This window comes from Onychostruthus taczanowskii, unplaced genomic scaffold (assembly GCF_017590055.1).
Source record: "Onychostruthus taczanowskii isolate IOZ18803 unplaced genomic scaffold, ASM1759005v1 scaffold246, whole genome shotgun sequence".
Taxonomy (NCBI): Eukaryota; Metazoa; Chordata; class Aves; order Passeriformes; family Passeridae; genus Onychostruthus; species Onychostruthus taczanowskii.
In genome coordinates, this window is record NW_024499752.1 from 130,678 (window position 1) to 154,285 (window position 23,608).

Genomic DNA, 23,608 nt, shown 5'->3' on the forward strand with positions numbered 1-23,608 from the left:
CGGTGCTGGTGCCGCTGTGCTCGGTGCGCGGCCGCCCCGCGCTGCTCTTCACGCTCCGCTCCCGCCGCCTCGCCGGCCCCCACAGCGGCGACGTCAGGTACCGGCGGGGGGAGCGGGCACCGGGGCCGGGCCGGCCCTGACCCCCCCGATCCCTCCCGCAGCTTCCCCGGTGGGCGGCGGGACCCGGCGGACGGGGACGCGGTGGCCACGGCTCTGCGGGAGACGCGGGAGGAGCTGGGGGTGGCGGTGGCAGCCACCAGCGTCTGGGGACAGCTTCGGACGCTGCCCGACCGGGTACCGGGGATCGGCGGGGCTTGGAGGCGCGGGAACAAGAACAAAAGGGCAGGCGGCAGGGCAGGGACACGGGGTGGGTTCAAGGTGACAGGGAAGGCGGCAGGGTCACTGGTGACGGGTTCGAGGTACAGGGACAAGGGTTCTGGCGTGATGGCTTTGGGGTGGCAGGGGCACGGGTGACAGGGGTTTTGGTGACAGGGACACAGAGAAGGAAGGGGTTCAGTTGACAGAGACAAAGCAGTAGGGACACAGGTGACAGAGGAGGGGCTCTGGGTGACAGGGTGCAGGTGGCTGGGGTCCAGGGGGACAGGAACACAGGTGAAGGGGGGTCGCAGGCAGCAGAGGATTGGAATGACAGGGAAAAGGCAGCAGGGTCATGGGTGACAGGGACAAAGCAACAGGGTCACGTGTGGCAGACTCGGGGGGACACGGGTGACGGGTGTTACAGGTGACGGCGATTCTGGGTGACAGGGACAGGTCAGCAGGGATACGGGTGACAAGATTTCTGGGGATTGAAGGTGACAGGACACAAGGGAGTGGCACTGGTGAGGGGGTGACACACAAGGGTGGGTGCCTGCACTGGGTGCAGGGGGGTCAGGCACGGGCACTTTGGGGAGGGGGTGTCACCCTGTCCCTTGCTGACACACCTTCCAGCATGGAATGACCGTGGCGCCCGTCGTGGCCAACCTGGGGCCGCTGGAGGCCTTGACTCTGAACCCCAACCCCGATGAGGTGAGTGACTCCTCCCCAGGCCTGCTCCCCTTCCCGCGGCAGCCGCTCCGGTCACTGCGGTCTGTGCTGACAGGTGGAGGAGGTGTTCACGCTGCCCCTGGCTCACCTGCTCCGCGAGGAGAACCAGGGCTACACCCACTTCCGCACGGCCAGCGGCTACGGATACACCTTGCCCGTGTTCCTCAACGGCCCCCACAAGGTGTGGGGGCTCACAGCCATCATCACCGAGCTGACTCTGGAGCTGCTGGTGCCTGGCCGCTACCGCAGGAAGACCCACGTGCCTGCCCGGAAAGGCCCGGCCTGAGCGGGGAGGGCAGGGGGGGCTGTGGGGTTCTCGTGCCTCGGTTCTCCACCGTGCACGGGGGAAACGGCTCCGGGCCCTGCAGTGATGTCGCACACTGTGATTCAGTAAAAGCCATGTTTGGAACTGCCCTGGGCTCTGACTTGTGGAGTGTGGCCAAGACAGCTGTCCCTTGGCACGGGCACTGGAGGAGGAGTCCTGGTGCCACTGCGGCGGGGACGGGGAGTGTGGGGTCCCCAAGGAGCGACCGTCGGTTAGTGCCCTACAGCCATCGCCTCATAGAAATCCAGGATCTCCCCTCTGGGGTATCCAGGCCCCAGCTGTGTGACACCATGATCCCTGGGGATCTCCTGCTCCAGGGGCAGCAGGACCCAGAGGCCCTCTGCCCCGTCAGTCCCTTCCTACCATTTAATGTCCACAGCAGAGCCTGGGAGCACAGCAGCATTTATTGAGAACCCTCTGAGTGCTGCCAGCACCCCAGAACCCCCTTCCAAGCAGGAGAAGGGAGGTGTGGTGGTGAATCCTTATCCTGACGCCGCTCGGGCTTTGGCCTCGTTGAAGCGCCGCATCCTCTCCTCCAGCTCGGGGCGGAAGTGGCGGATGAGGCCCTGCACGGAGCGGGAGAATTGTTAATGGCGTGGGGGAAGGCTGCTGGCCCCTCCGAGCCCTCCGGACCCTCACCTGCACGGGCCAGGCCGCGCCGTCGCCCAGGGCGCAGATGGTGTGTCCCTCGATCTGCTTGCTGATCTCCCAGAGCGCGTCGATCTCGGCGGCCTGCGCGTCGCCCCGCACGAACCGCGCCATCACCTTGTTCATCCAGTCCACGCCTGCGGGAATCGGGGTGGGGATGGGTCCCTGCAGTGCCCCGCCCGCAGCCCCTCAGCCACGGCCCCCACTCACCCTCCCGGCACGGGGTGCACTGCCCACAGCTCTCGTGCTTGTAGAACTCGATCAGGCGCGCGATGGCTTTGACGATGTCGGTCTGGGAAGAGAGGGAGGGTGAGGAAGGTGAGGGTCCCCCCGCGGCTGGGGGCATCGGGGGGCCCATCCCTTACCGATTTATCCATGACGATGACGGCGGCCGTGCCCAGCCCGCTCTGCGCCTGCACCAGGGAATCGAAGTCCATCAGCACCGTCTCACACACAGACTTGGGCAGCAGCGGCGTGGAGGAGCCGCCGGGGATGACGGCCAGCAGGTTGTCCCAGCCCCCGCGGACACCTCCTGCAAAGAGGAGGGTCAGCACAGGCAGCTCCAGCCCCGCTCCGGCCCGGCTCGGCCGCGGCACTCACCGGCGTGTTTCTCGATGAGCTCCTTCAGCGGCACCGACATCTCCTCCTCCACCGTGCAGGGCGTGTTGACGTGCCCCGAGATGTTGAAGAGCTTGGTGCCGGAATTCCGCTCCCGGCCGAAGCTGGCGAACCAGGCGCCGCCGCGCCGGCAGATCGTGGGGGCCACCGACACCGTCTCCACGTTGGCCACCGTGGTGGGGCAGCCGAACACACCTGGGGAAACATTAGGAAAAAATTCCTCCCCGTGAGGGTGGTGATGCCCTGGCACAAGCGGCCCAAAGATGCTGTGGCTGCCGCATCCCTGGCAGCGTCCAAGCCCAGGTTCAATAGGGCTTGGATCAACATGGGATCATGCAGCCCATGGAAGTGGGGTGGAATGAGACAGTCTTTCCAGCTCCCTTCCAACACCATCCTATCAAACAGTGTGAGCTCTTAATGGACGTGGTGTTGGCTGTGGTGTTGTCCCTGCAACAGGACGGTGTCCTGGGGACAACTTTTTAGGGGTGGCAGCTGGGAGCTCAGGACGGAGCTGTGGGGCCGTACCCACGTCGGCGGGGAAGGGGGGCTTGAGGCGGGGCTTCCCCTGCTTGCCCTCGATGGACTCGATGAGCGCCGTCTCCTCCCCGCAGATGTAGGCGCCGGCGCCGCGCACCACGAACACGTCAAAGGCGTATCCCGACCCGCAAGCGTCGCCGCCCAGCAGCCCGGCCTCGTAGGCCTCACGGATGGCCACCTGCAGGGGGCAGGGGGTGAGGCCGGGAGCGCCCCGGGGGCCGTGTGGGGCCGTGGGGCGCTCCCGCACCTGCAGGTTGGAGGCCTCGTTGTAGAACTCCCCGCGGATGTAGATGTAGGCGGCGCGGGCGCCCATGGCCCGCCCGGCCACCAGGCAGCCCTCCAGCAGCTTGTGCGGGTCGTGCCGCATGATCTCCCGGTCCTTGCAGGTGCCCGGCTCGCCCTCGTCCGCGTTCACCACCAGGTACTTGGGTCTGCGGGCAGCTCACGTCAGGGGCTCCCCGGGCCGGGGGAGCTCCCGGGGCTGCGCGGCCCCGCTCTCACCTCCCGTCCGGGGGTTTGTTCATGAAGCTCCACTTGAGCCCGGTGGGGAACCCGGCGCCGCCGCGGCCCCGCAGCCCCGAGGTCTTGATCTCGCCGAGGATCCAGTCCACGCCCTTGAGCAGGATCTCCTTCGTCTTGTACCAGTCGCCGCGGCGCAGCGCGCCCTGCAGCCTGCGGGCACCGGGCACGGTGGCACCGGGCACGGGGCACCGAGCACGGGGCACCGAGCACTGGGCACCGAGCACCGGGCACGGGGCAGCGGCGCTCCCCGCGCTGCTCCCGCTACTCACCGCCAGTCGTGCCGCCCGTAGAGGTTGGTGAAGATCCGGTCCTCATCCCGCAGCGACCCGAACTGCGTCTTCTTGGGCGCCGTCTGCGGGGACACACGGGTTCAGCACCGGCAACACCGGGACCGGGACAGCATGGTCCCGGCGCTCCCCGCGCCGTCCCTGCTCACCGAGAAGGAGGCGGCGGGCAGGCGCCGCAGCGCCAGCAGCTGCCTGCCGGCCATGGCGGGGGCACCGGCACCGGGACCGACCACCGTCACCTTCAGCCGCCCCCGCGGTGACGTCAGGGGGAGCGCCGGCGGCGCGCCAGTGACGTCACTAGAGAGGCCGGACCAGGGCCGCTTGGGGCGGGGCCGCATGGAGGGGGCGGGGCCAGACCGGGGGGCGCGTTCACGAGGCGGGCTCGTGGCGCTGAGGGGGCGTGGTCTCGCTGGCGGCGCGCCGGCACGTGCCCCGCGCCCGGGCCCGGGTCGGGTTTCGGAGCTGAAACCGGAGCCCCCCGCCCGGCCCCGGGGGGTCGCTGCGCTCCACCCGATCTCCTGCGCTCCGCAGCGCGTCCCGGGGACCGCGGTGGCCTCGTCCCTGCGAGGGACGAGCGCAGGTTCGGGGCGATCTGGTTTCCTCCTGCTTGGCTCCGGGCGTGGGGAGCAGGAGCAGGAGCAGGAGCGGGCGGAATGTTCTTCCTCTTCCGCGGGCCGCAGCGGCGCGGCAGCGGCAGCCCCGCGCCCCCCACCAGCCGGGGCACCCCCCGGCGCCACGGCCCCGGGCGGAGGGGTGCCCGCGGCTCCCGCCCGGCCCCTCGGCTCAGGGGTCCCGGCACCGCCGGCACCGCGGGGAGCCAGGGCAGATTAAACCGTAGCGGTGCGTCCCCCACGGAGCCTCAGCGGGCTGCCGAGGGGCCGGGGCCCCGGCCGTCCCCCGCTTTTGGGCAGGTAACCGGCGGCGGGGACAGGGCCGGGGCACGGTGGGTACCGGGGATCCTGCGTGCCCTCGCAGGGAGGCTGCGGGACCGGGGAACAGCTGGGCGGCTGCCCACATCTGGAGCAGGGCGGGCGAGCGGGGAATAATCCGGAGGATTATGCACGCGGGCGCGGCACCCACCCCCCCGCGCCTGCCCTGCATATCCCCAGATATTCCATAAAAACCTCAAATCCCCGGTGGCAGCCCCGCGGTCTGCGCCAGCCAGCCCCCCCCCGGGGCCAGGCATGTCCTGCGGAGCGGGGGCAGCCCCCAGCCATGGGCAACTGCACCAAGACCCCTGAGCGGCGGCTCCCCAAGGTGCGGCAGGACACCCCGCGGGGCAGGAGCGGGAGGAGGAGGAGGAGGAGGAGGGGGGCGTCCCTGCTTGGCCCCCCCTCGCCGCTGACGCCTGCTCCACCCGCAGGATGGGAAGCCACGCTCGGGCGCTCCAGGCTCCGGCGCAGGGGACCCTGAGGACGTGCTGGACGCGGCGCAGACCCCCCCGATGCAGGGATACTCGGTGCTGCAGGGGCTGGTGGGGCCGGCCTGCATCTTCCTGCGGCAGAGCATCGCCATCACCCAGCGGGTACGCGACCGTCCCCTCCCCGTGTGCTGCCTGTGCTCCCGGGGGGCTTAGGGCACAACCCCTGCGGGATTCCCGGGAGTAGGACCCCTCCTTCGTCTCTTCCCGTTCTCTCTTCCCCAGGACCGGGAGCTGCGGCCCGAGGAGATCGAAGGTGAGGCGCTGGGGAGGGGGTCCCGCTCGGGTGGGTGGCGGTGCCGGGGCGCTGGTGGTGACGCTGTGGTGTCCCCAGAGCTGAAGCAGGCGTTCCGGGAGTTCGACAAGGACCACGACGGATACATCAGCTACAAGGACCTGGGCGAGTGCATGCGGACCATGGGCTACATGCCCACAGAGATGGAGCTGATCGAGCTGTCCCAGCAGATCAGTACGTGGCGGGGCAGCGGGTGCCCATCCATCCCTGTCCCTGCCCCGCTGACACCCCTCTCCTGCCGCAGCCGGGGGCAAGGTGGATTTTGATGATTTCGTGGAGCTGATGGGCCCCAAGATGCTGGCGGAGACCGCGGATATGATTGGGATCAAGGAGCTGCGTGACGCCTTCCGTGAGGTACGGGGACGGCGGGGACAGACGGGTTGGCTGCCAGCGTGCCAGGGGTGGCCGGTGGCAACGGGACCTTGTCTGTAGTTTGACACCAATGGGGACGGACAGATCAGCATGGCGGAGCTGCGGGAGGCCATGCGCAAGCTCCTGGGGCAGCAGCTCAACTACCGGGAGGTGGATGAGATCCTCAAGGACGTGGATCTCAATGGCGATGGCCTGGTGGACTTCGAAGGTAGGAGCAGGGAAGGGGCCAGGAGCGCCCGCAGGGACATCTGGGACGTTGCAGGTGTGTGTTTCCCCCCCGGCAGAGTTTGTGCGGATGATGTCGCGCTGAGGGCGTGCGTGCCAACGCGGGACCCAATTCCCCCGTGCCTTACGGAGACGAGGAGGCCACGGGGGGACCCCCGGCTGCGGGGGCTGGGGCGGCGCCGGCGCAGCGGTGCCGGTGCCTGGGCGAGGCTGGGTGCCGGGGCTGCTCCGATGCTGAGGTCTGACCGTGGTGGGAGGCACCGGGGCCGAAGTCGGGACCCTTTTCTGCACAGGCTCGGCCGAGCTTCGACTGCTCTCGCCCTCATCTCTGCTCTCTCCCGGCATCGTCCCCCTTCCCACCCTAGAAGTCACGCCATCGTGGTCCCCTCTCCTTCGGCTGCTCCCCATCCCTGCTGCTCATCCCCCCAGCCTCCCTTCCTGCTCTGTGTGCCGCACTGAGCCCCTCAGGCTCCCCCACACCAGGTTTAATGCGGACTGCACAGCAAAACCCGACCTGTCACCATGGTTTGAGCTCAGACCCACCGCAGACCTGCCTGGGGTGAGGCATCCCTGCCCTTTCGGGGCTGGCACAGACCCTCAGGGATGTTCTGGCAGCCCCCAGCACAGGGGGGACTCCTGGCAGCCCAGCCAGGAGACCCTCCAGGAGAGAAATAAAGCATTCCTGGGTGGAAGGGCCTCAGCCAGCTGCAGGCAGGGCTGCTGTAGGTGCCCTCCCTGTCCTGGCTGCAGTTTTGGGGCCGATTTTGCCCTTTTGAAATGATAAAACTCTCTCCACAGACTTTTGGTTTGTGTTTTATGTTGTTTCCAAAGAGTTTATTTGTGATCGTGCTATCCACTGGTATCCCCCAAAACCCTGGACTTGAGTCTCACGGGAATCTCGCAGGGAGCCGGGGCCGCGGGCACAGGGCTCCGGGGAATGCACGGCCGGCGGGTGGGGCCGGTTCCCCACAGTCCGGGCCGAGGTCCGCCCCCGCAGAGTCGGGGCGCCCTGACCGGCGGCGGCTGCGGGCTGTGGGATCCCTTGGCGTTGGGGGGAGCGCGGCGGTGCCGCTCCCGGTGCCGCTCCCGGTGCCGCTCCCGGTGCCGCTCCCGGTGCCCCGAGGCGGTGGCGCCGGTCGATCACGTGACCCCCGAGGGGACCCGCCGGGCGAAGGGGCGTGGCCTACGCAGAAGTCACGTGGTGGGAGAGGCACCGAGGACGAGGCGGTGGCACCGGTCGGTCACGTGACCCCCGAGAGACCCCCCCCCGCCGGGAGAAGGGGCGTGGCCTACGCAGAAGTCACGTGGTGGGAGAGGCACCGAGGGGGCGGGGCCGACGCCGCGTGTCTCCACGGTGACCGGCCGGCGGGCGCGCGGCGGCGTGATGACGTCGCGCTCGTGACGCGCCTGCGTCATCACCGCGAGCGCCGGCGGCGGAGGGGGGAGAGACCCGGGTCAGGCCGGGGCCGCGCAGCGCTACCGGGAACCGGGGCCGCCGCGCTCCGCTCCGGTTCCCGGCTTCCCGCCGGGCCGAGCGGGGCCGAGCTGAGCTGAAGAGAGGCGGGCACCGGCGATACAACCGGCGGGGCGAGCGCGGGGGCCGCACGCCGACCCCCGCCGCGGGGCTCCAGGGATCCGGGAGCGGCGGGCGGCCGTCGGGGATGTCCTACAAGCCCATCGCTCCCGCCCCCGCTACCCCCGGAGCCGCCAGCGCCAGCCCCGCCCCGCCGGGGCCCGGGGCACCGTCCGCCGGTGAGAGAACGCCGCGGTAACCGCGGGGGACGGGGGGCACCGGGAGCGGAGAGGGACCGGCGGGGAGGAGGGGGGTACCCCGGGAAGGGGTGGTACCGGCTGAGGGAGGTACCGAGGAAGAGGGAGTGCGGCCGTGACCCTCAGTTTCTCGCAGCCACGAGTGTCCCGTCGCCCTCCGGTTCCGTCCCTGGCGCCGCCGCCCCTTTCCGGCCGCTCTTCAATGACTTCGGGCCGCCGTCCATGGGCTACGTGCAGGTGAGGCGCGGCGCCGGGGCCGGTGGGGCCGGGCGCGGCGGCGGGGGCGGCTCCCAGCCGCTCCGTCCCTGCTCGTCCCCCTGTTCCCGCAGGCCATGAAGCCCCCCGGGGCGCAGGGCTCGCAGAGCACCTACACCGACCTGCTCTCGGTCATCGAGGAGATGGGGAAGGAGATCCGGCCCACCTACGCCGGCAGCAAGAGCGCCATGGAGAGGCTGAAGCGGGGTAGGGGCAGGGTGGGGAAGCGGGCGGCCGCGGGGCTGCGCCCCCGAGGCTCCTCAGCCCCGCGGGGAGCCGCTGGAGGGGTGATTCCAGGTGTCCCTGTGCTTCTCCCCGCAGGGATCATCCACGCCCGGGCGCTGGTCAGGGAGTGCCTGGCAGAGACAGAGCGAAACGCCCGCACGTAACGGCAGCTGCCAGCCGGGACCCCCCGGGAGCTCCCGGTGGTGGCGGCGGGGGCGGGGGGGCCGCCGTGCTGCCCGAGCCCCCCCTCCCCGCGCTCTCCGCTCTTTATAAATGCGTGTTTTTATAAATAAAGGACAATGTTGGGACTTGGCCTCGGTGTGTCCCCGCGGGGGTGGGTCCCGATGGGGATGGTGGGACGCGGGGTAGAGGTGCGGCCGTAGGGAGAGGGATTGGAGCCGCGCTGGGTGGTGTCCCGGAGCTGAGAGTGCAGGAGTGATCGAACCACTCGCTGATCACTTAAAAACGTGGCTTTTTAAATAAAACACCGGGTTTTTCCGGGGGCGGCGGCGCCGGTACACGCGGAGCGCCCGTGAGTGGCGCTCGCTGCCTTCCGCTCTCTGACGTCACGGGGCCCCCCCTCACCTCCCTACGTCACGGCTGTCGCCGTGGGAACGGGCTGTGATGTCACGATCCGAGGGGCCGGTGCGGAGCGGCGCAGGTTTGGTGGGGCCGGGGGGCGGCGGGGACCGGGCGGGCGGGCGGGGGGAGTGGAGGGCCCGCGTTGCCATGGCAACGGAGCCGAGCCGAGTGGGGCCGAGCCGGGCCGAACCCGGGGCCGAGAGGGGCCGAGCGGTACCGGACTGAGCCGAACGTTGAACTGAGCCGGGCCGAACCTGGGGCCGAGGGTGGCCGAGCGGTACCAGACTGAACCGAACCGGGAGCCGAGCGGTACCGAACTCTGCCGAACCCGGGGCCGAGCTTTTCCGAGCCGGGCCGAGCCGGGCCGAGCGGTACCGGACTCAGCCGAGTGTGGTGCCGAGCCGGGTCGAACCCGGGGCCGAGCGTTGCCGAGCGGTACCGGACTGAACCGAACCCGGAGAAGGAGGGGCTCCGAGACGGGCGGAACCCGTACCGGGCTGAGCTGAGTGTGCCCCGAGCGGTTCTAAAGGGGTGCCGAACCGGCCCGAGCTGTCCCGGAGCCGGCCCGGTGCGGTGTAACGGAAACCCCCTCAGGAGCTGCCCCCGCTGTGCCCCGCCGCCGCCATGCTGATCAAGGAGTACCACATCCTGCTGCCCATGAGCCTGGAGGAGTACCAGGTGGCCCAGCTGTACATGATCCAGGTGGGAATGCGGGGCTGAGCGTGAGTGCCTGGGGGAGCCGCGGGGCCGAGCGGGGCGGGCTGGGGTTGCAGGGGGCTGCGGGATGAGCCTGGCGGCTGCGCGGGTATGGGGTTTGTGGGGCTGAGCCTGAGGGGTCTGGGGTCCAAGGGCCGAGCCTGAGGGGGTGCACAGGGCTGTGGGGCTGGGCATGGGGAGCTGGGGGGTGCAGGGATCTGGGGACTGTGACTGAGGGGGTGCAGGGATCTGGGGACTGCGACTGAGGGGGTGCAGGGATCTGGGGACTGTGACTGGAGGGGGGTGCAGGGGGTGCAGGGATCTGGGGACTGTGACTGAGGGGGTGCAGGGGGCTGAGAGAGGCAGGAGATTGTAGCCTGAGGGGTGTAGTGGGCTGTGAGGAGACATGAAGGGTGCAGGGGCTGAGCCTGGGGGTGCACGGGGGGCACAGGCTGAGCATGGGGTGCTGGAGGGTGTGAGGGGGCTGTGGGGCTGAGTGTGGGGAGCTGTAGGGCTGAGCATGGAGCCTGGAGGGGCACGGCGGGGGGCTGAGGCTGATCCCAAGGGATCACCCTTGTAGGTTGCAGGGGTTTCACTGAGGCTTCAGGTGGGTTTGGGACCACCGAGCCGAGCAGGGGGTCCTGCGAGCAGGTGTGGGGCCGGTGGGTGCCGGCACATGGGGGCAGGAGTGTACACGGACCCGGGCGCCCCTGGGGGTGGGGTCTTGGGGCTTGGAGGGGCCGCACTGAGCCATCGTCTCCGTGCAGAAGAAGAGCCGGGAGGAGTCGAGTGGCGAGGGCAGTGGTGTGGAGATCCTGGCCAACCGACCCTACAGCGATGGCCCTGGGGGCAGCGGCCAGTACACCCACAAGATCTACCACGTTGGCTCCCACATCCCCAGCTGGTTCCGGGCGCTGCTCCCCAAGGCTGCGCTCCAGGTGGAGGAGGAGTCCTGGAATGCTTATCCCTACACACGCACCAGGTGGGAGCTGGGAGGCGGCGGGGTGGGCTGCAGGACTGGCCATGCCCCTGGGCTCAGTCCTGTGCCTCTCCAGGTACACATGTCCCTTCGTGGAGAAGTTTTCCATTGAGATCGAGACTTACTACCGCCCGGATGCAGGGCAGCAGACCAACATCTTCAACCTGAGCGCGGCGGAGAAGAGGCAGAGGATTTTGGGTGGGTATGGCTGGCTTGGGGAGCTGGGCAGGGCACTGTGGCTGCTGAGATTCCCACATAATGCTTCTGGGATGGGTGTGTGCTTGTGACAGGGCCTTAGGGGCTCAACTTCACTCTTCTTGCTGGTCCTAATGTTTCAGGGGTGCTGGAAGGGAAGAGCTCTCTGCTCCGAGCTCCCTGCCCGCTCCCTCTCAGTGCTGCTGACTTAAGTTCCACATTAAAGATATTTTCAGGGACATTTTTGTCCTCTGCCTCTTCCCTTGCCTCTATTTCTGTTTGCAGCTTCTCCTTTCTAGTGCCAGCCTGCTCCCCTCTCCTTCCGTGTCCCAACCTTGTTCTGGCATGGATTTGCTTTCTTAGTCTCTCTTGGCGTACATGCGACCCCACACCTGGGTCCTGTGGGGTATTTTGGATCAGCTGGAGCAGGGAGAGCTGGAAAAGCATGTCCCCATTTTCCTACTCCCTGCCCTGCTTCCCCTCTCCCCAGGGCTTTGCTCCAGATCACTCTCTGGCTCCATTCTGCTGGGACCGGTGGGCAGAACTGGGAGCTTGGGGTGGGATTCTTCCCTCTCCACTGACTTCCCGTTCTTGGTGGTGTGGACATGGTCAGTTCAGGCGCCAGAGAGTGGAATGTGACGTGCTGCCTCTTAAAATGGAGGCCCAAAATAGGCACTCGGAGGAAATGATTCATCTGACCTATTTCTCTCCCCGGCTCTTGCGGCACTGGGGATGTCCGGCCGGGACACCAACGGCTGGGACCTGGGGGCAGGAATTCTGCCCCTACTGCCCCCGGGAAGCCACCAGGGCCAAGCAGACGGCATCAGGGCATGGCCCTGTGCCCACTGCCTGGTTTTCCACTCTCTGTGCCCATCTGGTGGGCATTCCACAGGGCACTCAGCATCTCCAGTGGCTGCTGCCTTCCACAGGGAGAAGGGTTGAAGTGGGACCAGCCCCAGTGTGGATCCCTCTGGGATTTCTCTGCCCTGGTGTCTTGTAGCACTGACAGATTTAAACCCCTCTCATGTTTCAAAGGGCGATGGAAAAACATGGTCTGGGTGATCCGCAGGGATAACTGCTTCCTTGGCAGCTTCCTCCCAGTGGCAAAAGCAAAGGGAGTTGGATTGTGATGGGAATGACACTGCCAGGAGCTGCTTGGGGACAGCAGGTCCTATCCCAGCTCTTTGCTGCTGTTATCCAAGATGCTTGGCATCATGCTGCGCATTGCATAATTTTTGTGGATTCAGGGCATCTCTATTTTTCTTTTCCCCCTTTTTTCAGCCCGAGCTAGAGGAAGAGAGGCTGGCAGCACCTTGGGGACATCAAGGGGTGGGTTTGGCACACATGAATGGGTTTGGCACAGCCTGGAAATGGGGACAGTGCTGTGGGACGGTACTGGGAGTGCCCTGTGATCCCCCAAACCATGACCTGGAGACCGGGCTGGGAAAGCCAAATTCTAGCAGATTTTGTGCTGGATTGAGCCTGAATGGCTGTTGGATGGTGTTTTCCTGAGTGTCGTTCAGGAGCCTTTCTCGGGTCTTGGAATGTCATCCTCATTTGAGGGGAACTCACTGTCATTTTGGGAAAGGTCACTTTTTTGGGGGGATGGGGCTCATTGCCCTCTCCCCCCCCCCCCCCCCCCCGGCTCTCTGGAGGCTCCTGTGTCACATAGTAATTTTGCTGTGCCCTGTTTTTGGGGGACCCTCGGGCTTTTTGCGGTGGGAAGCCGGGAGCTGTGCCAAGCTGCCCCATGTGCTTTCCCCGTCCTCAGCCCCCATGTACCCCAGGGTGGCTGGGGTCACTCTGCAGCTGCCAGGTCTGCCAGCTAATGCACGTGGGTGTGTCAGCTGCGGCTCTCCCCAGCTCCCAGACCCTCCCTCCCTGTGCTGCTCCCTGGAATGCTGGATTGGGGTCCCACATGGGGACAGAGATGTCTTTGGCTGCACCAAGGGTGTCTGTGATGTCCTAGCCGTGGGATTTTATATGTTCTATTAGGAAATTCTTCCCTATGAGGATGGTGAGGCCCTGACATAGGTTGCCCAGAAAAACTGCAGATGCTCCATCCCTGGAAGTGTCCAAGGCCAGGTTGGATGGGGCTTGGAGCAACCTGGGATAGTGGAAGGTGTCCCTGCCAATGGCAGAGGGTGGAATGCGATGATCCATAAGGTCCCTTCCAACCAAAGCCATTCCAGGTTTCTATGATTCCAGAACTCCAAGATTTTAGAATTCTCAGACAGAGAGTGTTTGCTGCCAGCTGTGTTGGGTGCATGGCTCATATGAATAATTTGACCTTATTTTTGTCCCGTTTTCCTTATTTTCCTACCTGTGCCCTCTTGCCAAGCGCTGTGTGGTGACAAGCGCTGTTCTCCCCACAGACACCATTGACATTGTGCGTGATCCCATCTCCCCCGGGGAATACAAGCCCGAGGAGGATCCCAAACTCTACCACTCATCCAAGACGGGCCGGGGGCCGCTGGGGGATGACTGGCTGGAGGCAGCAGCAGCCAGCGGGCCCCTCATGTGCGCCTACAAGCTCTGCAAGGTGGAGTTCCGATACTGGGGGATGCAGTCCAAGATCGAGCAGTTCATCCATGACGTGGGTGAGTTCGGACCCGTGGGTTGCCGGAGGGTCATTTGGGCAGCCGTGGGATCACGCTGGACTCGCTTCCTCCCTTCTCCCCCTAGGTCTGAGGAAGGTGATGCTACGCGCCCACCGCCAAGCCTGGTGCTGGCAGGATGAGTGGACGGACCTGACGATGGAGGACATCCGGCAGCTGGAGGAGGAGACGGCGCGAATGCTGGCACAGAAGATGGCCAAGTGTGGCGAGGGCGAGGAGCCACCCCTGGCTGGGGCCAGCCCTGAGGGGCAGCCGGAGCCAGATGGTCCTGGCGGTCAGGAGGAGGCTGAGCTGCAGGCAGGGACCGATACCCCCTCGGATGATGCATTTGCCAAGCAATGGTCCACTTCTTCCCGGTCTTCCTACTCTTCCCAGCATGGAGGTGAGACCAGGTCCGGTGTGGTTTTGTCCTGGATGCTGCGGCTCTCCACAGGAGATGTGTCAGGGGACTGTTTTGCCTGGCTTGGTTCTCCTGGGCTGGGGCTCTGGGTGTCCCAGGTCTGGTCCCAGTTGTCTTGAAGGGGCCCTAGATGACCTGAATGGTTCTGGATCTCCTGGAGGGACTCTGGGTGACCCAGGGGTGGCCCCAGATCTCCCTGGACATGTGGGTCCATGCCCAAGGGGAGCTGTGGGGCAGGAGAGGGGGTCTCTGTGCAGGGGGCTGTGAGTGCTGACCCCCTATGGGTGGTAGGGGGCGTGTCTCCTCAGAGCCTGTCGGAGTGGCGGATGCAGAACATTGCCCGGGACTCAGAGAACAGCTCCGAAGAGGAATTTTTCGATGCCCACGGTACTGGCACCATCTTGGAATAGGCTGGGTGGGGGCAGGGGCATTTGAGGATGGGTGTGCAGGCACAGGAGTGTCCCCCCACCCACGCTTCGCTCCTGCCTCTGCAGAGGATCTGTCTGACAGCGATGAAGTCTTCGCCAAGGAGATGACCAAGTGGAGCTCCAATGACTTCTTGGACACGCTTGAGCGGCCAGTTGAGCTGGATGAGGCACTGGGTGAGCTCTGGAGGTGCTCTGGCCCCAAATCCTGGGGTGGAAGTCCTGGGAGGGGCCTGATTCCCACCTGGGGAACCCAGCTGCCTCACCAGGGCTGTGTGCTCGCAGGGGACGGAGCCAGTGTCACCAAGGGGGATGGTGAAGGATTGGGAACATCCAGCTTCCCTGAGGTGCGTGTCCCCTCCCTCGGGCCATGCCCTCCTGCCGTGTCCCCCAGCTTGACTGCTCTCCTTCCTGCAGGGCGGCACAGCAGAGAGCACGGAGCAGATGTGTCGGATCCACGCGCTCTTCCTCATCCTCCACAGTGGGAACATCCTGGATCAGGGAGCGGGCGAGCCGGGCTCCAAGCAGGCGGATGTGCAGACGCTGGCGGCCACCTTTGATGCTGTCACCCGCGTCCACTTTCCCGAGGCACTGGGACATGTGGCCCTGCGCCTGGTGCCCTGCCCGCCCATCTGTGCTGCAGCCTACGCCCTTGTCTCCAAGTATGGATTCCCGCTGGGAAAGCAGGGGACTGGGGAGATGGTATCCTTGGAGAGGGGACTTCAATTCTGGTGGGACATTAAGGACTGGGGAGGAGATGTGAGTTAACTCCTGGTGCAGTGTCTTGGGGCAAACAAGTGTTCTGTGGTGAGATGGAATGGGGTACATATAATTCCTGTTGTGGTATTCCAGGCCATGCAGGTGTTCTGGTGTGGGATGAGGACAGTAGGGCAGGATAGGATGGGGTTAACTCCTTGTGCAGCATCCTGGGTTGAGCAAGCATTGTGCAGAGAGGCAGCATGGAATGGCGTGGATTGGATGGGATAGGGTAACTCTGGATACAGCATCCCGGGTGAGCAAGTGTCTTGTGGTGGGAGGGAACAGGATGAGGATTACTCCTGGTGTGGCATCCCGGGGTGAACCAGTACCATGCAGGTAGATGAGGATGTCAGAACAGTCACGTTCATCCCTCGCCGTGTCTCCTCAGGCTCAGCCCTTACAGCCATGACAGGGACAGCCTGTCCAGCAGCCAGGACCACATCCCACTGGCAGCGCTCCCACTGCTGGCCACCTCCTCAGGCACCTATCAGCAGGCCGTGGGCACCGTCATCATCCGTGCCAACCAGGCCTACTCAGCCTTCCTGCACTCCGGAGAGGGGACTGGCTTCTGTGGCCAGGTGAGGTGGAATTTGGGGGGAAGCTTGTCTCTGGGGTCCAGCTGTGACCCTGCATGGAGGGTTTAGGGATTTCAGCCTCCTCGTGGATCTGTGGTCTCCCCAGGTGGTGCTGCTGGGGGACTGTGTGGGCGGCATCCTGGGATTTGATGCCCTGTGCCAGAGCCGGGCGGGCTCAGGGGGCAGCCGGAGCAGCAGCCGCCGTGGCAGTCTGGTGAGTGCCTTGCATTCCAACACCCCCTGGGGAGGGTTTGGGGGTTCACTGGAGGCTACATGGGATCTGGGTGTTTGCTGCCTCTCCCTGCAGAGCACAGAGCCCATCTCCCCAGAACAGTGCGGCGGCCTGGACCCGCTGGCTGATGGAACAGAGGGAGCGCCAGTATTGGGCCAGGCCAGCCCTGAGCCCCCAGGGACACAGGGGGACAGCCAGCAGCACAGCTCCACGAGCAGGTGAGCCCAAGGGGGATGGTTTGCTATATTGTGCTTTATGGGAAGGGTGCAATTCCCATCTGCTCCAGGCTGGGAAGGAGCATTTCATGGAGGCTACCTGCCTTGGGGGGATCTTGCTGGAGCTCCTCTGGGATAACAGGGCCACACCAGGCACAGCTTTGCCTTCAGGATGGTGGGAATACGATGTTGCCATCCCTCCCCATGCCCACTGTCTCTGCTGTCCCAGCCTGCAGGCCAGCGAGGCCCCGCTGGAGGCCGAGGCAGTCCGGAGCAGTGCCATGGCACTGGATGGGGCAGAGGGTGCCAGCACCCGCCTCGAATTTAAGGTGTCCGGCTTCTTCCTCTTCGGTTCCCCACTGGGGCTGGTGCTCGCGCTGCGCAAGACCGTCATGCCTGCTCTGGATGGTGAGGATCCCCGCCTGCCACGGTGCCAGCCCCTGACCCTCCCTGCAGGGCTCAAGTCCCTGAATCATGCTCACCTGACAAGCCTGAGCTCCCCAGGACCGCCCCAGAGAGCCCTGCTTGGGTTTGAGCCCCTCGCATGCCTAGCCCTGGCTGTGTGGGTGTTGGTGGGTGGCTGAGTGTTCCTGCTCTGTGCCAGCCTCAGCCTATCACTGGTGCCCCAAATTTCCCTGTCCAGCCTTTCCTTTTGCTGTGTCCTGCTTTACTCCTCCTGGGTGTTTTGCTCCTGGTGCACCCCTGACCTTGCTCTGTGCTGCAGTGGCCCAGCTGCGTCCTGCCTGTGAGCAGATCTACAACCTCTTCCACGCCGCCGATCCCTGTGCCTCCCGCCTGGAGCCCCTCCTGGCCAAGGCCTTCCATGCTGTGCCCCCGCTCAGCGTGCCCCGATACCAGAAGTACCCCCTGGGTGATGGCACCTCGTCCCTGTTGGGTGAGCAGGTTCCTGCCGGGCTGGTGCCAGGCAACCTGGGGCCACGTCAGGGTACCAAGAGCACCCCGATCCTGGCTGGGTGTGGGTAGAGGGATGTGCAAGCCCTTCCCACCGCTCTGGGGCTCTGCTGGAGGGGTGTCTTGGGGTGGTGGGTGTTCCCAGGGGCTCTGGGTGTGCTCACCAAGTTCTCTCTTCAGCGGAGGCCCTGCAGACACACTCTGCCCTATTCCTGCCCAAAGTGGATGTGGCTGCTCCCCCTACCCCCACTGGCAGCTTTGGGGGCTTCTGGAAGGGCAATGAGCCGGCAGAGCCCCCCACTCCTGCCAGCACCAGCGAGGTTGTCAAGAGTGAGTGTCATCCCCACCCACCCCATCCCATGTGGGCACCTTAGGCTGCACAACAGGGGATGAGATCTGGAAGAGGCTTCATTCCAGCTCTCCCTGCAGTCCTGGAGCGCTGGTGGGGCCCGAAACGCATTGACTACTCTCTGTACTGCCCCGACGCCCTGACTGCCTTCCCCACCATCACCCTGCCCCACCTCTTCCACGCCAGCTACTGGGAATCCTCCGACGTGGTGGCCTTCATCCTGCGCCAGGTATGGTGGGCCCAGTGGGGTGGGTGGCAGCCTGGGGCCGGCGGGAGCTGAGCTGGTCCCGTGCTGTTGGCAGGTGATGGAGAAAGAGGGGCCACAGCCTGCGGAGAGCGAGGAGAGCTCCATCTACAGCCCCGCCATCCCGCGGGAGAAGTGGCAGCGCAAGCGCACCCAAGTGAAGATCCGGGTATGTGGCCAGTGGGAGGCCACCTGGGGCATCCTGGGGTGTGTGGGTTCTGGGACAATCCCACAGCCCAGTGGTGTCCCAGTGGCACCTCAGGAGCTCCCCCAGGAGCTGCTGAATACCCCATGTGCCTGCAGAACGTGACGGCCAACCACCGTGCCTGCGATGTCATCGTGTGTGAGGGCAAAGCGCAGGTCCTCAGCGGGCGCTTCATGTACGGACCCCTGGATGTGGTGACACTGACTGGGGAGAAGGTATTGCTGGGCTCAGGGGACCACCAGGACCCCTCAAACAGGGTGGGGTGTCCAGGACCGGGCATGGGGCTGGTGTCACCCACAGTAGGGGGAAGGATGTGGTTAACAGGACCCTGTATGGGATGGCAGGAGAAGGTTGTAAGGACCTGTGTGGGGATGCAGCAGGATGTGGGGGTCCAGCCTGTGACTGGCCTGTTTTCCTCTCTCAGGTGGACATCTACATCATGACACAGCCACTGTCAGGGAAGTGGCTGTACTATGGCACCGAGGTGACGAGTGGCAGCGGGCGCGTGACCTTCACCATCCCTCCAGACAAGGCTCTGGCCATCGGGATCTACCCTGTGCGCATGGTGGTCAGGTGAGGTGTTGCCTCAGTTTCTCCTCCAGCCCTTTTGGCAGAGCTACACCTGCTGTTCTGGCAGCAGAGCTGGTGCTGAGCCACCACCTACGTCTGCCTTTGCAGAGGGGACCACAGCTACGCCGAGGCGTACCTGACCGTGGTGGCCCGTGGCACCGAGTCCGTCGTGTTCAGCATCGACGGCTCCTTCACTGCCAGCGTCTCCATCATGGGCAGTGACCCCAAAGTGCGGGCGGGGGCTGTGGATGTTGTAAGGTGGGTGCCCTTCAGTCAGGGACTCGGTCTCACCATCTTTCATGGAGTGACAGCTCAGTTGGGGGGTGTCAGAGTGGGGACAAGGCGGGAGGGTATTCCATCACTTCCTTGCCTCCAGCACATCATCTCTATGCTGGTGCCCTGTTGTGGAAAATAATCCTCTCCAAGTCTGGATGTGGTCCCCAGAGCTCTGCTGTGCCTTCTCCTCGATAAAATCCCTGGGAGCAGGGAGGTTTTGGAGGCAGCACCCACACATGCTGTATTGGGAGATCCCAGCTTCCCATAGCAGGACTGTCTCCACACAGGCTCCTGGCAGCCATCCATATCCCCTCCTAGGCACTGGCAGGACTCGGGGTACATGATCATCTACGTGACGGGGCGCCCCGACATGCAGAAGCACCGTGTGGTGGCCTGGCTCTCCCAGCACAACTTCCCCCACGGCGCCGTCTCCTTCTGCGACGGGCTCACCCACGACCCCCTGCGCCAGAAAGCTGCCTTCCTGCAGAGCCTGCGCACCGAGGTGGGCATGGGGATGCTGCCAGGACACAGGGCTGGTGCTGGGTGTGGGCTGTGCTGAATCCTGTGCACCTCTGCATCCTGGAGATGCTGGGAGCTGGATTGCATTGCCATGGCAGAGCGGGAAGCTTCTCAGGGCAGCTCCCAGCCATCCCTCTTAACATGAGGGTGTCCAAGCTCTTGGGGGTAGCTGTCCCTGTGGGAAGGGTTGTTCCTTGCCCTTAATGCTCTTGTCCCTGGGCAGGCAGAGATCTCCATAGTTGCTGGCTACGGCTCCACCAAGGATGTCTCGGTCTACAGCTCACTGGGACTCGCGCCAGCACACATCTACATTGTGGGACGGGCCGTCAAGAAGTTCCACAACCAGTGCCAGGTATGCTGGTGGCAGGGTTGGGGACAGACGGGGGATGCAGGGGATGATGGCTGACCCCACCAGCTGGCTGTGGCCACTGGCTCAGGCTGTCTGTGTGTCCTGCAGTTCCTCTCTGAGGGTTATGTTGCCCACCTGGCCCAGTTGGAAGCCGCAGCCCTGGCTCACTCCCCCAAGGGCCCCCCACGACCTGTGCTGGGCAAAGGCACCTATGGCTGCCCGGCGCCTGTCGACTTCCTGCGGAAGCAGAGCCAGCTCCTGCGCTCCCGGGGCTCCAGCCAGGCAGAGCGGGATGGGGGGCCCCCCTCGGCACCCCCTGGCTTTTCCCGGACCAAGCCACGCAGCATCAGCCTCAAGCTGGAGGGTGAGGAGTGAGGGTGGCATGGCCATGTCCCCCTTCTGCCACATCCCTGATTTCCCAGCAAGGAGCACCTGGGGACAGAGCTAGTGCTGGGCCATGAGGCCATTGCAAGGAGATGAGGGTGCTGGGTCCCCTGAGACCAGGGGGTGCTGGGAGAAGGCTCAGAGCCCCCAGAGGACCAGAGTGATACCCTCCGGGCAGAACCACCCTGGGTCCTCCCTGCTGCCCCCAGCCCCATCCCCTCTGGTCCTTTGGGGCCGTTGGGCAGTGCCCAGTGGGGTCTGCACCCCAGGGTCATTATCCCTGTGCAGAACTGGGGGCTGTGGCTGTACCCCAGAGTGAGTGGCACCTCCCCACCTATTTATTTCCATCCGGTGTCATGGCGCAGGGCTGGGTTGGGGTTCCAGAGTGGTTCCTCTGTTCCCTTTTGTTTTGGTGTTGAATAAAGAGATGTTATGACAAGGATCCAGCACCCATGAGTCTGCTCTGTGCCTGTGGCCGCAGGGTTCCCACCCACTGGGAAAGCCCCGGGGAGCCTCCAGGGACACCACGTCCCACAGGGAGATGGCTGTGGGGCACACCAGTTGGGTCACAAGCAATTCAGGACAGGGAAAAGAGCCTGGGGTGTGTGGGCTGTGCTGGTGCTGATACTCTCCCCCCTCTCCAACTTGGTTTCCCCTCATTTTACCTCTAGCAGTAAATTTTTGTAGTGACCAGGGGGTGTGACTGGTTTTACTTGAGTTTATCTTGGCGTAGCATGATCAGAGATTTATAGAGATAGCAGGAACAAGCTGTTACTCTATATAAAATATTCCCGACACTGACATGACAAGAGGAGACACTGGTTTGGGATGATAGCAGCAGCCTGGATAAGTGACAACGGTGTGGCACGGAGAACAGGCATGAACGGGTTGGAGCTGGGGCCGAGGCTCAGTGCCGCCCCTCCGTGGCCACCATAAAGTATAAAAACATCAAATAAGTGATAAAAGTTGGCAGGAAGCAGCAGGCTCTTGTCACCCGTGCGTCCCTGGCGTGACGATGAGCCCCGGCTGCGTCCCCAGGCCGTGGCGAGCTCCGGGGCCATTTCCACTGACTTCAAATAAGTAAAATCTGTATTAAACATTAATAAACATCCATGACCATTCCACATGTGGAATATCTAAAAGAACCTGTCCCGAGAGCACTGGGCTCTCCCTTGCAGCCACGGACTCTACTGGGAGAAGATGCCCTTGAAGCGGATCTTGTCTTCGGCGTCCTTCTCCCGCAGCCGCGCTTCCAGGCTCCGCAGCTCCTTGGAGACCACGGGGCGCAGCGAGGGGTCGAGCGCCAGGACTTTGGCGAAGTCAGCCTGCGCCTCGGCCACGTTCCACACGGCCGCGTGGGCCTTGCCCCGCTTGAAGTAGGCCTTGACGTTGTCTGTGGGGAGAGAGGCAGGGTGAGCGGAGCACGGGGGTGTCCTGGTGCCCTGCACAGCCACCCGGGATGGCTCGTGGCTCCTTACCCTCGTACTTGTTGAGGATGGAGGAGCAGTGGTCCAGCACCTCGTAGTACTCCTCACACTGCAGCTTGCACTGGCAGTAGTTTAAGAGCAGGGGTGTGATCTTCTGGTCGAGCTCGATCCAGTCTGGAGAGCCTGGCTGCTCCTGTGGCAGACAGAGCAGGGAGAGTGAGGGACAGCTCTCAAGCCCTGCATTCCTGAGGATGCCTGTGTGGATCTGGGGAGACCCACCTTCATCTGCAGGTTCTTGAGACAGGCGATGGCATCGTAGTATTTGGCGGCTGCCTCAGACACCTTGCCCTGCCGGTACAGCTCATTGCCTTCCTTGTGGATCTGGGGCACAGCCTGGAGCTTCTCCTCATCTGTCATGGCCCATGGGTCCTGCTGGTAGGAGCCGGGTGGCTCCACCTGCCAGCACCCCATCATGGAATCAGAGAACAGGATCATGGAATCGTTTAGGTTGGAGAAGACCTCTAGAGTCATGGAGTCCTGCACTGCCAGGGCCACTACTAAACCACATCCCACATGCCACATCTGTGTGTTTTCTGGACACTTCCACCCCGAGCTCCCCATGCCGGCACCTCACCTTCAGCACCTCGATGTCAAAGATGAGGGGCTGGGGGTTCTTCTGGAGCTCGTCGAGGTCGGGGTACCCCAGGGAGTAGTGCTCGTGCATCTGGGCGATGCTGCAGCAGTGCCGCTGCCCCTCCAGCGGGTCCTTCCCTGCTGCGATGTTCCGCAGGCTCTTGGACACTAGCGGGTAAAGCACCACGTGCTGCGGGAGGGAAGGGAGCCGGAATTTGAGGAGGGCGGGGGGAAAATTTTAGGACGCTCTAGCCTCGAACCCCGCGCCCACGACATAAAGCCACCGCCCACCCGCACAGGCCACGCCCCCGGACACCAGACCACGCCCCCGGCGGGTCCCGGTCCCGCCCACCTTGGCGTCGCAGCGGAAGCGCGCGCGCTCGCCGGGCCGCATGGTTCGCAGCGCCGCTTCCCACACCGGCAGCTTGAACTTTTTCCCGGCGATGAGCTCCATGGGCTTTCCCCGCGCCCTGCTGTCGTCCACCGGCGTCTCCTCATCGCCGCACCGCAGCGTCCGGTAGTGGAAAGTGGCCTGAAGGAGCAGGAGGAGCCCGCGGCGTCACCATGGCGACGCAAGCGGGGGAGGGGGGGGGGTGGGGAGGACGCGCATGCGCGCCTGCCCCGCCGCGTTCCGCTTCCCACATCCCCCCACCCCGCCCGTTCCCCCGCAGACCTGACCTTGGTGCCGTCGCGGAAGTCTGGCAGCGGCCCGGTGCCCTCCCGCAGCACCTCCTTGTCCACGCCGTCCGCCCGCAGCTGCTCGACTTGCTGCGCCATCGCGCCCGCTCCGCCAGCCCTGGCTCGGCCGCCTCCGCCGCCGCTCGGTTCTTTCCTGATAGTCGCGGCTGCGCGGGGCTCCCCCTGCTGGCCCGGGGGTGGCGCTGCGGGGCGGGGGCCCCGGGAATGGGGCGTGGTCATCTGCGAGGGGGCGTGGCCAGCAGAGGCAGCAGCGCGCCCCGTTCCCACGTGGTTCTCCTGCTTTCCCGTCTCCCCCCACCCACCCTCCTGGGGTGTCATTCCAGGAGACACGGGGGGTGTTCCGGAATGAAACCTCCTCTGACACTTTGCCACCTACGTGGAAAGGCCGCGGTGTAGAATGGGAGGTTGATAGTGTCGCCGAGAGCCACTCTGCGGGTTCCCGCGCACCGCGGGGAGGGCGCAGCCGGGTCCCTCCTCCCGCCAGCGCCGGCAGGGTCTCCGTGCGGGCAGGAAGGACAGGCAGCTGCAGCAGGGCTGTGCGAAACCCTTGGGGGACACCTCAGGGCTTACCAGGTTTTAGCGCAGCTCACGAGACACCCTGGGGTGACACGAGGACACTGGCAGGTGGCAGGTGCCCAGTCCCACAGAAGGACTGGAGACTCCTGGAGGTGACTGCACTGCTGCAGGGGTGACCCCTGTTCTGCTGGCACTGTCACTGCTCGGCACCGCTGGGCACGGCTCAGGCCCATCGCCGCCCTCACACATAGCCGAGAACTCAAGAGGGCTCCTGCTCCCCCCTCTTGCACCCCTTGTTTTTCGGTG

The 23,608-nt window shown here is 65.0% G+C and overlaps 6 protein-coding genes across 10 annotated transcripts; 4 read left to right on the plus strand and 2 right to left on the minus strand.

The window, feature by feature from the left end:
- Window positions 1–2: 2 nt before the first annotated feature.
- On the plus strand, window positions 3–1,457 carry NUDT8 (nudix hydrolase 8; the record flags this gene model as incomplete). Its single annotated transcript, XM_041406200.1, has 4 exons — window positions 3–97; window positions 162–294; window positions 949–1,026; window positions 1,100–1,457. Coding segments are annotated over 4 exons (537 nt in total), but the record flags the coding sequence as incomplete, so codon positions are not given.
- Window positions 1,458–1,754: 297 nt separating this feature from the next.
- On the minus strand, window positions 1,755–4,334 carry NDUFV1 (NADH:ubiquinone oxidoreductase core subunit V1). The gene is made up of 10 exons (XM_041406190.1): window positions 4,131–4,334; window positions 3,964–4,046; window positions 3,674–3,844; window positions 3,420–3,603; window positions 3,161–3,350; window positions 2,618–2,830; window positions 2,383–2,549; window positions 2,228–2,309; window positions 2,009–2,154; window positions 1,755–1,935 (listed from the first exon to the last, which is right to left on the minus strand). The coding sequence occupies exons 1-10, from the start codon at window positions 4,317–4,319 to the stop codon at window positions 1,852–1,854; spliced, it is 1,509 nt and encodes a 502-aa protein (XP_041262124.1). The 5' UTR covers window positions 4,320–4,334; the 3' UTR covers window positions 1,755–1,851.
- Window positions 4,335–4,461: 127 nt separating this feature from the next.
- On the plus strand, window positions 4,462–7,506 carry CABP2 (calcium binding protein 2). 4 transcript variants are annotated; one of them, XM_041406195.1, is made up of 7 exons: window positions 4,462–5,238; window positions 5,345–5,506; window positions 5,627–5,657; window positions 5,736–5,870; window positions 5,941–6,050; window positions 6,129–6,276; window positions 6,353–6,518. In XM_041406195.1, the coding sequence occupies exons 1-7, from the start codon at window positions 5,197–5,199 to the stop codon at window positions 6,376–6,378; spliced, it is 654 nt and encodes a 217-aa protein (XP_041262129.1). In that variant the 5' UTR covers window positions 4,462–5,196; the 3' UTR covers window positions 6,379–6,518. The 4 variants fall into 4 exon arrangements, with proteins under 4 accessions (XP_041262129.1, XP_041262127.1, XP_041262125.1 ...); XM_041406193.1 differs by having other exon boundaries at window positions 5,627–5,870; XM_041406191.1 differs by having other exon boundaries at window positions 5,627–5,870; window positions 6,129–7,506.
- Window positions 7,507–7,645: 139 nt separating this feature from the next.
- On the plus strand, window positions 7,646–8,851 carry CDK2AP2 (cyclin dependent kinase 2 associated protein 2). The gene is made up of 4 exons (XM_041406259.1): window positions 7,646–8,045; window positions 8,200–8,300; window positions 8,393–8,525; window positions 8,640–8,851. The coding sequence occupies exons 1-4, from the start codon at window positions 7,955–7,957 to the stop codon at window positions 8,705–8,707; spliced, it is 393 nt and encodes a 130-aa protein (XP_041262193.1). The 5' UTR covers window positions 7,646–7,954; the 3' UTR covers window positions 8,708–8,851.
- Window positions 8,852–9,177: 326 nt separating this feature from the next.
- PITPNM1 (phosphatidylinositol transfer protein membrane associated 1) lies at window positions 9,178–20,469 on the plus strand. Of its 2 annotated transcripts, XM_041406241.1 has the most exons (24): window positions 9,178–9,204; window positions 9,720–9,827; window positions 10,589–10,803; window positions 10,877–10,998; window positions 13,371–13,595; window positions 13,681–13,995; window positions 14,305–14,400; window positions 14,508–14,615; window positions 14,724–14,785; window positions 14,856–15,100; window positions 15,586–15,775; window positions 15,879–15,986; window positions 16,080–16,222; window positions 16,449–16,627; window positions 16,944–17,114; window positions 17,312–17,461; window positions 17,561–17,709; window positions 17,783–17,893; window positions 18,028–18,144; window positions 18,354–18,502; window positions 18,608–18,757; window positions 19,094–19,277; window positions 19,518–19,646; window positions 19,752–20,469. In XM_041406241.1, exons 2-24 carry the CDS (start codon window positions 9,750–9,752, stop codon window positions 20,016–20,018), a joined length of 3,663 nt encoding a protein of 1,220 aa, XP_041262175.1. In that variant the 5' UTR covers window positions 9,178–9,204; window positions 9,720–9,749; the 3' UTR covers window positions 20,019–20,469. The 2 variants fall into 2 exon arrangements, with proteins under 2 accessions (XP_041262175.1, XP_041262174.1); XM_041406240.1 differs by having other exon boundaries at window positions 14,508–14,785.
- Window positions 20,470–20,731: 262 nt separating this feature from the next.
- Window positions 20,732–23,296, minus strand: LOC121336804 (aryl hydrocarbon receptor interacting protein). The gene is made up of 6 exons (XM_041406255.1): window positions 22,766–23,296; window positions 22,440–22,619; window positions 22,089–22,277; window positions 21,734–21,910; window positions 21,506–21,647; window positions 20,732–21,420 (listed from the first exon to the last, which is right to left on the minus strand). The coding sequence occupies exons 1-6, from the start codon at window positions 23,102–23,104 to the stop codon at window positions 21,215–21,217; spliced, it is 1,233 nt and encodes a 410-aa protein (XP_041262189.1). The 5' UTR covers window positions 23,105–23,296; the 3' UTR covers window positions 20,732–21,214.
- Window positions 23,297–23,608: the final 312 nt, after the last annotated feature.

Coding starts and splice junctions, on each gene's coding strand:
- LOC121336804 (XM_041406255.1), bottom strand. CDS start 23,104: ATGACACCCCAGGAGGGTGGGTGGGGGGAGACGGGAAAGCAGGAGAAC. Junction 22,620..22,765: donor ACTTCCGCGACGGCACCAAG/GTCAGGTCTGCG, acceptor CTGCTCCTTCAG/GCCACTTTCCACTACCGGAC. Junction 21,911..22,088: donor TTGACATCGAGGTGCTGAAG/GTGAGGTGCCGG, acceptor GGGTGCTGGCAG/GTGGAGCCACCCGGCTCCTA.
- PITPNM1 (XM_041406240.1), top strand. CDS start 9,750: ATGCTGATCAAGGAGTACCACATCCTGCTGCCCATGAGCCTGGAGGAG. Junction 9,828..10,588: donor CCCAGCTGTACATGATCCAG/GTGGGAATGCGG, acceptor GTCTCCGTGCAG/AAGAAGAGCCGGGAGGAGTC. Junction 14,401..14,507: donor GGAATTTTTCGATGCCCACG/GTACTGGCACCA, acceptor CTGCCTCTGCAG/AGGATCTGTCTGACAGCGAT.
- CDK2AP2 (XM_041406259.1), top strand. CDS start 7,955: ATGTCCTACAAGCCCATCGCTCCCGCCCCCGCTACCCCCGGAGCCGCC. Junction 8,046..8,199: donor GCCCGGGGCACCGTCCGCCG/GTGAGAGAACGC, acceptor AGTTTCTCGCAG/CCACGAGTGTCCCGTCGCCC. Junction 8,526..8,639: donor CATGGAGAGGCTGAAGCGGG/GTAGGGGCAGGG, acceptor TTCTCCCCGCAG/GGATCATCCACGCCCGGGCG.
- NDUFV1 (XM_041406190.1), bottom strand. CDS start 4,319: ATGCGGCCCCGCCCCAAGCGGCCCTGGTCCGGCCTCTCTAGTGACGTC. Junction 3,604..3,673: donor AACAAACCCCCGGACGGGAG/GTGAGAGCGGGG, acceptor AGCTGCCCGCAG/ACCCAAGTACCTGGTGGTGA. Junction 2,155..2,227: donor GTGCACCCCGTGCCGGGAGG/GTGAGTGGGGGC, acceptor CGATTCCCGCAG/GCGTGGACTGGATGAACAAG.
- CABP2 (XM_041406191.1), top strand. CDS start 5,197: ATGGGCAACTGCACCAAGACCCCTGAGCGGCGGCTCCCCAAG. Junction 5,507..5,626: donor GCATCGCCATCACCCAGCGG/GTACGCGACCGT, acceptor TCTCTTCCCCAG/GACCGGGAGCTGCGGCCCGA. Junction 6,051..6,128: donor TGCGTGACGCCTTCCGTGAG/GTACGGGGACGG, acceptor CCTTGTCTGTAG/TTTGACACCAATGGGGACGG.